This window comes from Crocuta crocuta, unplaced genomic scaffold (assembly GCF_008692635.1).
Source record: "Crocuta crocuta isolate KB4526 unplaced genomic scaffold, BGI_CrCroc_1.0 scaffold282, whole genome shotgun sequence".
Classification (NCBI taxonomy): Eukaryota; Metazoa; Chordata; class Mammalia; order Carnivora; family Hyaenidae; genus Crocuta; species Crocuta crocuta.
In genome coordinates this window covers 6,173,981-6,185,664 of record NW_027529174.1, presented here as the reverse complement: position 1 = coordinate 6,185,664, position 11,684 = coordinate 6,173,981, and the positions used below count along the sequence as shown (strand labels likewise).

The 11,684-nt window shown below is 38.9% G+C and overlaps 1 protein-coding gene across 3 annotated transcripts in view; it reads right to left on the bottom strand.

Moving 5' to 3' along the window:
- FRYL (FRY like transcription coactivator) overlaps positions 1 to 11,684 on the bottom strand; it is a 268,402-nt gene that overhangs the window by 140,616 nt on the left and 116,102 nt on the right. For all 3 annotated transcript variants that reach the window (XM_077757811.1, XM_077757813.1, XM_077757812.1), the window contains exon 4: positions 7,483 to 7,682. In XM_077757811.1, the coding sequence (XP_077613937.1) occupies positions 7,483 to 7,602 (120 nt within the window). In that variant the 5' untranslated portion in view covers positions 7,603 to 7,682. The remainder of the gene's footprint in view (positions 1 to 7,482; positions 7,683 to 11,684) is intronic.

The window sequence follows — 11,684 nt, the reverse complement described above, 5'->3', positions numbered from 1 at the left end:
CCTATTTGATTATATATATATGATCTCTCATTTGTGCTTAACAAAAAAGCGGCAGATGACATGGAAAATGATGGACTAAAACCTGGAGACAGTGTTTATCTTGATCCAGAATAGAAGAGTCATTACTTTTACTACACAAAATTTAGAACTATTTCCACTTATGTCATTATTTCATAATAATATAAAAAACTGATAATGATTCTCAGGCTCATCATCCTCATGTTCTAATTTGATTCTTCAACTAGTGTATGTATCGAGTACCAAGAGCAACACGTAGCTTCCAGGAAAATCAAGAGTGTTTACTGAAAAGATTTTGGGAGCATAACAATGATACTGGAATATTCCAATAATCTGCAATTAAACAGAGCATGATGAACACACACATAGCCTCCTTTCTCTCCTAAAACTGACCAAGACAACAGGAAAAGAATTTTGAGAAGACTTAAAGCCAAAAGGGCAGAGAGAATGAGAGAGGAGGTAAAGAGCAGATGGAAAAGTCCAGCTAACACACCCCGCCAAGTGAGTCCTCGTTAGGCAAGGGGGGAAGTCAGGATGGCTATTTATCCATGCAGCCATTTGCTCATGCGTTGGAGTTATTTACTGAGTGTGCAGTATGCCAGGCTCTGGAGACACAACCATGAGCAAACTGGAAAACAATCCCTGTCCTCCTGAAGCTAAAACTCTCTCTAATGAGAGAGTAACTAAAATATCTATTTTTGTAGACAGACTTCGGGATAGGAGGCTGCAATGGGGTTGAGATTTTAGATAGAAGGACCACTGAGATGACATTTGAGTCACAGCAGGAGGGATGTGAGTGAGTTTGCCACACTGGGCGAAGGAAAGATAATCCAGTCAATAGTTTGCAACTCCCAAAGGTTTTAGAGAACTTCAGTACTGTGAAAGTGGAGGTAAAGGTGAAGTTAAAAACAAAAGGGCTGGTTGGAGGATTAAGAAAGACTGAGCACAGTCCCCCCTTCATTCCCTTCACAGCTCTGCCCAGCAGATGACCACCTCCAGCTTTCCACAGAGGGGCTGATCTCTTTGGGAAAGAGCAAAACAGAAATACTGACTGGTGGATGCTATAGTTAAAGATCACATGGAACACAGGCAGCTCCAATAAAAATTTATATACCAAATATCAGAAATGCTAGCTCTCTTTGGCCTCTAGATCCCCAGAACTTCAGTGACTATGCCTAAACCCTGCCATTTGGAGTACTAGAAGAACGTTTTCTAGGGATTCTGACAAACCCCCCAAAAAATCCGACATTGATAATTCATTCAGAGGATTACACACTGAAGACCATAGTCCAAAAGGCCTCTCCAAGTACATGAGGCTTCCAATCTGTTTCATGCCTCAGTCGCAAAACATAACAAGCATACATGCTAGGAAAAGGCAAAACTTTTGGAGGAAACACATCACATGGGGAGAAAGAAACTTCAAAATATACATACGTAGATTACATATATGTATTTAATATTCTCAATAATTAATGGAAATGGCAGAGTTGTAAAAATGCTGGGCCTAAACCAGATACATAAAGTCTAAGTGAGCAGGTGATTGCTGAAAGCCTTTTTGTATCCTTCTATGTAGTTGCTGGCAATCTGAATGATTAACAGAGAGGCTGGAATGTACCTGGATCATTACCCAGGACTGATCTACTTCCTTTTAGGAAGAAAGAGACCTAAGGTATTGGCTTGTAATTTGCAAGCTGCAGTTTCAATTAGTGATGGCCCATGGCCATTCCTTCCCCAATCTTTCCCCTAAAATGAAAACAAAGTTGTGGCTAAAAATCAAGCTTCGCTCATCTTTGAATTTTTGGTCTCCTTATTATGGCTTCTAATTTGAGAATGAAAGGGCCAGTATTCTTGTTTTAGTGGTAGATTAATTCTTTTAGCAAAATCCATTCAACAAAACATCTAAGTTTTTATGTAACTTACTATCGGACTGACCATGAGACATGCTAGTCTCCTTTTATGTAACAATCCATGGATGCTATTTTCTTTAAAATGACCTTACAAGAGTTTCATTCAAGAACTCAGGAGAATCATCTTGGATGGTTGTTTATTGCCAAAAAACATATTGGATAACTTGCAAAAGAAATGAAATCACAATAAACAAATTTGAAGCTGTAACACAAATACTGTCAAAGTATTAGATTAAATGTATCACTGTTTAATCTTGACGCTGGGTAGAATTTGTTTTTGGCTACTAGGGTCCACAGCGCTGGGGGTTTTCCTGGTATGTCAGGAAGATTAAGCAGGGAATACTTCCTCTAAGTACGATGGTGGGGTAGAAACATGTATTTGGAGGAATCCTCACCACTATTCATCAATTTTATAACCTCAGATTATATAGCAGATGTCTCTGAAACTAGCTACTAAATTACAGAATAAAATAAAGTCAGCATCAGACTATTCTGAAAGAACTATTAAAAACTCTGGCTGGAACAATGACATTACGTTTTGTTAGAAGAACAAAGGGCACACACCACAGCAATGTTCTTTAAGGCTAAAGTCAACTTAAAATACAAATCTTTACTAAGCACCTTCTACTAAGCATCTATCACCACAGAAGGTGCTGGAGACGGAAAGACCAGTGAGACCTGGTACAAAATAGGTCACATCAGAGGAGATAAACATGTAAGCAATTAAACATGACAATATCAGAATCTGGGGATGTGAAAAATTATGATGATTTGTACCGCTTGAAGAGGATCACTATGTGAGAGGGGAACATGTGGGAAGTTTAGAAGGATAAGTAGAGGCTTAAAATACAGAAGGGTTACGGGGTACCTGGGGGGCTCAGTTGGCTAAGCGTCCGACTTGGGCTCAGGTCATGATCTCACAGTTTGTGAGTTCAAGCCCCACATCAGGCTCTGTGCTAACAGCTCAGAGCCTGGAGCCTGCTCTGGATTCTGTGCCTCCTTCTCTCTCTCTCTGTGTTATTTATCTTAAAGTCCTCATATCAGTGAAGTCATATGACATTTGTCTTTCTCTGACTAATTTTGCTTAGCATACCCTCTAGGTTCCATCCACGTAGTTGCAAATGGCAAGATTTCATTCTTTTTAATTGCCAAGTAATACTCCATTGTGTGTGTACACACACACACACACACACACACACACACACACCCATCTTTATTCATCCGTCAATGGACATTTGGGCTCTTTCCATACTTAGGCTATTGTTGATAGTGCCGCTATAAACACTGGGGTGCATGTGCCCCTTTGAAACAGCACACCTGTATCCCTTGGATAAATACCTAGTAGTGCAATTGCTGGGTCATAGGGTAGTTCTATTTTTAATTTTCTGAGGAACCTCCATACTGTTTTCCAGAGTGGCTGTGCCAGTTTGCATTCCCACCAGCAATGCAAAAGAAATCCTCTTTCTCTTTCTCTGCGTCCTCACCAACATCTGTTGTTGCCTGAGTTGCTAATGTTAGCCACCCTGACAGATGTGAGGTGTATCTCATTGTAGCTTTGATTTGTATTTCCCTGATGATGAGTGATGTTGAGCATCGTTTCATGTGTCTGCTGGCCATCTGGATGTCTTCTTTGGAGAAGTGTCTGTTCACGTCTTTAGCCCATTTCTTCACTGGATTATTTGTTTTTGGGGTGTTGAGTTTTGATAAGTTCTTTATAGATTTTGGATACTAACCCTTAATCTGATATGTCATTTGCAAATATCTTCTCCCATTCTGTCAGTTGCCTTTTAGTTTTGCTGATTGTTTCCTTTGCTGTGTAGAAGCTTTTTATTTTGATGTAGTCCCAATAGTTCATTTTTGCTTTTGTTTCCCTTGCCTCCGGAGATGTGTTGAGTAAGAAGTTGCTGTGGCCGAGGTCAAAGGGGTTCTTGCCTGCTTTCTCCTCAAGGACTTTGATGGCTTCCTGTTTTATATTTAGGTCTTTCATCCATTTTGAGTTTATTTTTGTGTATGGTGTAAGAAAATGGTCCAGGTTTATTTTTTTGCATGTCGCTGTCCAGTTTTTTCAGCACCACCTGCTTAAGAGCCTGTCTTTATTCCATTTAATATTCTTTACTGCTTTATCAATGATGAATTGGCCATACGTTTGTGGGTCCATTTCTGGGTCTCTATTCTGTTCCATTGATCTGAGTATCTGTTCTTGTGCCAGTACCATACTGTCTTGACAATTATAGCTTTGTAATACAGCTTGAAGTCCGGGATTGTGATGCCTCCTGCTTTGGTTTTCTCTTTCAAGATTGCTTTATCTATTTGGGGTCTTTTCAGGTTCCATTTTAAAATCCCAACTTTTAGGATTGTTTGTTCTAGCTCTGTGAAGAATGCTAGTGTTATTTTGATAGGAATTGCTTTGAATATGTAGATTGCTTTGGGTAGTATTGATATTTTAACAGTATTTGTTCTTCCTAACCAGAAGCATGGAATATTTTTCCTTTTTTTTGGGGGGGGGGGTTCTTCTTCAATTTATTTCATAAGCTTTTTATAGTTTTCACTGTATAGATTTTTCACCTCTTTGGTTAGATTTATTCCTAGGTGTTCTATGGGTTTTGGTGGCAAGTGTAATATATTTAAAGTGTACAATGTGGGGCGCCTGGGTGGCTCAGTCGATTAAGTGTCCAAATCTTGGTTTTGGCTCAGATCATGATCTCACAGTTTCATGAGTTCGCACCTTGCATCAGGCTCCATGCTGACAGTGTGGAGCCTGCTTGGGAGTCTCTGTCTCCCTCTCTCTGCCCCTCCCCAACTCATGCTGCCTCTCTCTCTCTCTCTCAAAATAAATAAACTTTTAAAAAGTGTACAATGTGATGATTTGATGTATGTACACACTGTGGAAGGATTCCCACCACTGACTTCATTAACACGTCCATCACTTTATATATTTACCCCAACTGCCCCTTCCCTTTTTTTGGTGAGACCACTTAAGTTCTACCCTTAGCAAACTTCAATTCTACAGAACAATATTATCAACTAATCACCATATTCTATAAACTTTTTGTCACATGTATTTTTTAAAAAGTGGCTCCCTTTCTTACTGTATGCTGGCTAAGCGGGCTAGCATAGTACACGATCATGTGATTAGTAGACCACTGATGACGAAAATAACATTTTATAGATGAAGCACATTTATACTCAAACCTCATGATCATTAATTCATATCTACAAGTCCTTGTAATCTTATTTCTAAGGCAGAACTTTACATACATGCTCTAAACTATACATGCACTGATAACACAAAAATCATTATTTTGTTACATAGAAAGCAACTATGGAAGGATTTAAATTGAAAACAGTGGAAAAAAATAAACTGAATACAGTGAGCTGCACAGTTTTACAACATACATTTTGGCTAATGATCTTTTTACATATTATTATTTATGAGACCTCAAATATATTCATGCATAGATTGATGCTTTCTTCACAGTAGTTTCTTCGTATTTAATGACAGCAAGAAACTGCTCACAGGCATGCGCAGACCCACCCACATACCTTCGCAATCTTAGCAATGTGAGGTTCTACACTTCACTAAGGAAATGAATACATAACCATACCTCCAATTCCCCACCTTTCTTAGGTCACCACCTATTCTCTCTTCTGGTCCTTTCCTCTCTTCCTTCCTCCCTCCCTTCCTCCCTTCCCAGGAAGTACAGCAGTGTGAGTAAGCTTACAGGCTTGGAAGCCATCATTGTGCCTAACTCCCATTCCGGCTTTGAGCTTCAAACAAGTAACAAACCATCTCAAATCACTGGTGAACACCGAGCCCTAATGCAGCTGTAGAAGGAATAAGTAAATTTCAGCTGTTACATCCTCCACCTCCATCTTCCCTGTGATCATCCCACTTCTAACCCACACTGTGATCTTGATACATCATATATCCAGCCCATTCAAACTCCGAAAGTTATTTCCTAAAGTTGTATCACTCTACAAAAACTGTTCGCAAGCTGCTTAATTCCCAGGTCCAATAACTTCTCTCAATGTTCCTTGTACTCTGCCTCTCCATATAATTTGACAATAATAATGCCAATCTCCACTCTCTTTCTCTTGATATCATCATCCGTTCTTTTGGCTTTATCACCCTAATGTAGATGGGACCAAAATCTCTATTTCTACTCCCCATCGCTGGTCACCAACAAAGAATTCCCAGGTACCAATCAATTAATTCCACATCGTTTAGATTGCCAGTTATCTTGACCTTATCTCATTCTCCTTTCCTACCCCCCATAATATTCTCATGTTCTTTACCTAATATCTCTTCTGCCATTTCAAAGAACTTTTAACCATTACTTTCACTAAAAAACATCTACTCCTATTTAACTGCAAGTTCTACGGAGTCCGTCATTTACCTTACTTTCCTCTGCAACCACTTCCATTGTTAATGCCCTAGTTCAAGACTCTTCATTCCAGCCTGAATTATATACAATAGCTAAATAGTAGTCTCTGCCTTTAAAGATTTTATTAAGTAATCTCTACACCCAACGTGGGGCTCAAACTCACAATCCCAAGACCAAGAGTTGCATGCTCTACTGACTGAGCCAGCCAGGCCCCCCCTTAAGTCCCTGCCTTTAATCTCTTCTCTCTCCTAGTGTTCAACCACTGTATTATCTCTCACAACACCTTCACCACTTTCTAGAATCTGACTCAAACATTTGCTTTTGGTCTTTCTCTTCCTTCCTCCTTACCATAAGTTCTCATCACATGGAGCTTCTCACACCATTTAAGTGTGCTTTAGGCGCTATAGGTCTAAAAATACATTTACTAGTTTATTGTAAGTTTGGGGACTGCCATATCATCAACTTGCAGAATACTCCAGATTCTTCTTTATTTGCTCTTATGTTTTATCTGTCTCGACAATTCCCACTTGGTAAAATCCATTTCAGTTCTTTGGTGACCTGCAGTAATTTATCAAGGTGGATTCTAAAGTCATTACGGCTTTCTAGATCGCCACTTTACTGGCCTATCCCTGAATTCTTTCTGTTAAGACTATTTTTTTAGAGCAGTTTCAGGGTCACAACAACACTGAGTGGAAGGTACAGATTTCCCATACACCCCATTCCACACATGCCGAGTCTCCCCACCAGAGTGTTGTTATATTTGTTATTATCGATGAACCTACAGTGACACATCCTAATCGTCCGACTTCCATAATTTCCATGAGTGTCCTCTCTGGGTGTTGTACATTCTGTGGGTGAAGGCAAATGCATGATGATGTGTGTCCATCACTGTAGTATCACACAGCTCATTCAACTACCCTAAAAGTCCTCTCTGTTCTGCCTATTTGCTCCTCCACCCACAATTCCTGGCACCACTGGTCTTTTTACGGTCTCCCTAAGTTTTGCCTTTTTAAGAATGTCGTATAGCTGGAAGAATACAATGTGTAGCCTTTTCACATTGGCTTCCTTTAATTTTTTTTCAAATACACTATTTCCTTTGGAAATTTTGTTATTATAATGGTTAATACAAAAGTCAAGAAAATATTTCAGATTTATGGGTCAGATCTACTCACCAAGGGCTCAGCCATTACAACCTCAATTTTCTTTTCAGCTTGAACAGCAAATTCTGCAAAGAGGCTCTTGATGACATATTCACCAGGCTTGACATCTGGGTCAATCGTAATGCTTGACATGGTGATACTCTTTTTTCCCAAAGTGGAATGAAAGTTGGAAGAAGCACAGTACTTATTCACTTTGCTGACTGGTGCTGAAGCTAAAAACAAAAAGAAACAAAAGGCCTTTACTTTAATGATCAACACAATGAGACCCACCATAACCGCTCTATGTAATACGCATCCTGCCCCGAAACCCCACCCCGATCTCCCAATCTGTTATTATCATCCTCTATTTTTGTCCATTGCACTTGCTACGTTCTAACAAATTGCCCAACTGTAACTTAGTTATGTGTTTTTATTATGTACTGTTTTTCTCTTGACCCTAATAATGTGAATTTCATAAGAACAGGGTTTTTCTTTTGTCTTTTTTATTTACTGATGAATCCCAAGTGCCCAGAACAATGCTTGGTGTATACTGGGTATACAACAAATATGTACTGAATGAGTGAATGAATTCTAAACACAGTTGTGTGCAATGAAGGAAATAAAACAGGTGTGAATAAATGAAACAGGAACTGGTTCGGGCACTGACAGACCCTATTATGGAAAGCACGAACAGGAAAGGCCTCACTAGCGCACCTGGGTGGCTTAATCGGTTAAGCGACAGACTTTGGCTCAGGTCATGATCTCCCGGTTCGTGCGTTCAAGCTCTGCATCCAGCTCCATGCTGACAGCGTGGAGCCTGCCTGGGATATTCATTCTCTCTCTCTCTCTCTCTCTCTCTCTCTCCCTCCCCACCTCTCCCTGACTTAGGTGCACTTGCTCTCCTCTCTCTNTTGCCATGTAGTATTCCATGGTATAGATAAACCACATCTTCTTGATCCATTCATCAGTTGATGGACACTTAGGCTCTTCCCATGATTTGGTTATTGTTCAAAGGGCTGCTATGAACATTGGGGTCCATGTGCCCCTATGCATCAGCACTCCTGTATCCCTTGAGTAAATTCCCAGCAGTGCTACTGCTGGGTCATAGGGGAGTTCTATTAACTTTCTCAGGAACCTCCACACTGTTTTCCAGAGGGGCTGCACCAGTTTACATTCCCACCAACAGTGTAGGAGGTGCCCGTTTCTCCACATCCTCGCCAGCATCTAGAGTCTCCTGATTTGTTCATTTTAGCCACTCTGACCAGCGTGAGGTGGTATCTCAGTGTGGTTTTGATCTGCATGAAGAAGCTACATTTGAACTCAGATCTAGATGATGAAAAAGAGGCAGCAAGGCAAAGCACCAGGAACAGTATGTGCTAAACTGAGTGTGCTTGTTTGATAAACAAAAAGAAGACCAGTGTGGCTGGAATTCAAAGAACGCTTAGAAGCAGAAGTGAAGGGCAATAGGAGATGAGGTCAAAATCATTAGTCAGGGATTTGTAACTTTGTAGGAAAATGGATTTTATTCCAAATGAAATTAAAATTAACTTGGAGAGGGAAAGGACCTGGCTTCTCTTAAAAGATCTCTCTGGTTCCTCTGGAGAATGGATTGAAAGAGCGCAGAGGGAGAATCAGGGAAGCCACTGCAGCCCCAGAGGAGATGATTCTAGCTCGGACGAAGAGGATGAAAGAGCACAGGAGAGAAGGAAAGGACTTGACATCGTAATGTGTTAGTGAATTTGGCATCAAGGTGAAAGAATGGAATTGACAATGAGTTGCGGGATTTTTACTGGAATCATTCAAAGGGCAGCGGTGCCATTTACTCAGACAGGGATGTCACAGGGCCTGGCAAACAGTACAGGGCACCAGCTGTGCCACAGAAAGAGCACTACTGACTGCTACATGCTTTTTATCTACACAGGTTTTGTTCTCTTGCCTGCTTGGGCAATCTACCCGGCTTTGTATCTACAGATTATCCCATCAGTTGCCTTGCTCTTCCAGCCACCTGCATAATACAGACCCTTCCATTCTCGAACTTCAGCTTATGTCATCCTCTGTGGCCTACAGTATGCACTGAAAACCCTGCCAAGCTGGTACTTCTCTACCTCAACCAGATCTCCAGGTAATACCCCTTCGTATGCTGTCGCAAAAACAAACCCTTCCTTGAAAAGGGAAGAACAAAATTATTCAAACGCTGAATTCCTGTGTGTGTGTGCCTAACTATAGGACAATAAATTCATTCTAGGGGCATCTGGTTGGTTCGGTCTATTTAGCATCTGACTTCAGCTCAGGTCATGATCTTGTGGTTTGAGTCCGATCCCCGCACTGGGCTCTGTGCTGACAGCTCAGAGCCTGGAGCCTTCTATGGATTCTGTGTCTCCCTCTCTCTGCCTCCACTCCCCTACTCATGCTCTGTCTGTCTCTCTATCAAAAATAAATAAATAAACATTTTTAAAAATTCATTCTAAATACATACTCTCCAAACTCATAAACTGTCCTGTTTAAAAAACAAGAACAACAACAACAACAACAACCCTACTCTACCAAATACAGTGTGTCAAGATATATAAAAGTGACCTTGGTGACTCCAAAAGAAAGTTCTAGAAAGTAATACAAAGTCAGGGTACAGCAGTTACTTCAGAAAAAATAACAGCAAATTAAGAAAAAATTATTTTGAAAGAATTTCCAAATACTTGGCTCCTTTCACACCCTAGTTATTATCTTTATTTATTTACTTCTTTTTACAAAACAGAGGTTTTTCTCTCCAAGATTAAAAATCAGTCACCCATGATGCTTATATATTAAAAAATAAAGACTATTACAAATTGTTAACATTGCACTTAAAACTAATTATCTTTGTGTCGCCTCAAATCAAAATATAACATGTATTGTAATCTAGAACTAAAATTATACAATAAGAACAATTCAAAACAAAAATTCACAGTCCTTTGAACACAGTACACACTATTTATTTTAAACAATGACTTGTTTGTTTACTCTGTTTCATGATCCAACATTGTGTATTATAAAGGAGAGACTCTGTTAACAAACGTTATTGTGAAAAATGGTGATCTTCAAAGAAATCATTTTGGATCATTAAGGGTACTCTATATTTTACATTCATACTATGCTGGAAAACTTTAAGGAATCATAAAATACTAAAAACCAAACAAAAACCACTAACAATAAAAAGCTACTCAGAGAGTTAGTTTCCTTAAGTTTAGTTTACATTTTAGACATAAAAATGAAAACATTTTCACATTTTCATTTAAAGTAGTTGCTACAAAATATATCTTTTCTTTTAAGATTTGTAAGTCTTGAAATAAGATTTATAAGATCACAAAAGAGTTACAAAATTTCTTTGGCTTTAACTTTACAATAAATGTAACCAAAGAATCAGTCTTGTAATAGGCCTGGTACTTAATTTCTAGGCTTTGATGAGATATAAACTTATTAAATGACATTTTTGGAATAATTTCTTCAAACGAGAAAAAAATAACTCCAGTTAAAATGACTTCTCAAACTACTGGCCTTTAATATACTTTAATATACTTCCTAAAAAGTATAAATATAACTTAAGCATAAACGAACATCACTAGATATCAAAACTGCATATTTTAAGAAATATGCCTTAAAGTCAAACATTTTAGGAAAATCTGTACTTATCTTCTATTCTGTTCCAAATATCTGCACTACCTTCCAAAACAGAAGTATTTCAAGTTTGAAAAAAATAATGATTTTACAAAAAATGTTTTTAAATCAAATGTATATCAATTCTTAAATCAAATGTATATCAATTCTATCTCTTCATAAGTATTTACGAATGCTTGTTGAATCAATTAACACCCAAAAGTAACACTGAACAGATCTACTGATTGAAGTTACAGATCACAAAACAATCTAATGTTGCTACGAAGGGATGGGCAAAATAAATTAGAATCTAATAAACAAAACGTTCTATGGACCACTGAAATGACATCATCAAAAATACCAAAGGGGGGTGCACGTAAGTGGCTCAGTTGGTTGAGCACCAGACTCGATTTCAAATCAGGTCATGATCCCAGAGTCATGGGATCGAGCCCCACATCAGGCTCTGCACTGAAATGTAGAGCCTGCTTAAAATTCTCTCTCTCCCTCTCCTCTTCTTCTCCACTAGTTCTCTCTCTTTTTCTTTCTCAAAAAAAAAAAAAAAAAAACCCAGAAAAAAAAAAAAAAAAAAAAACCCAAACAGAAAT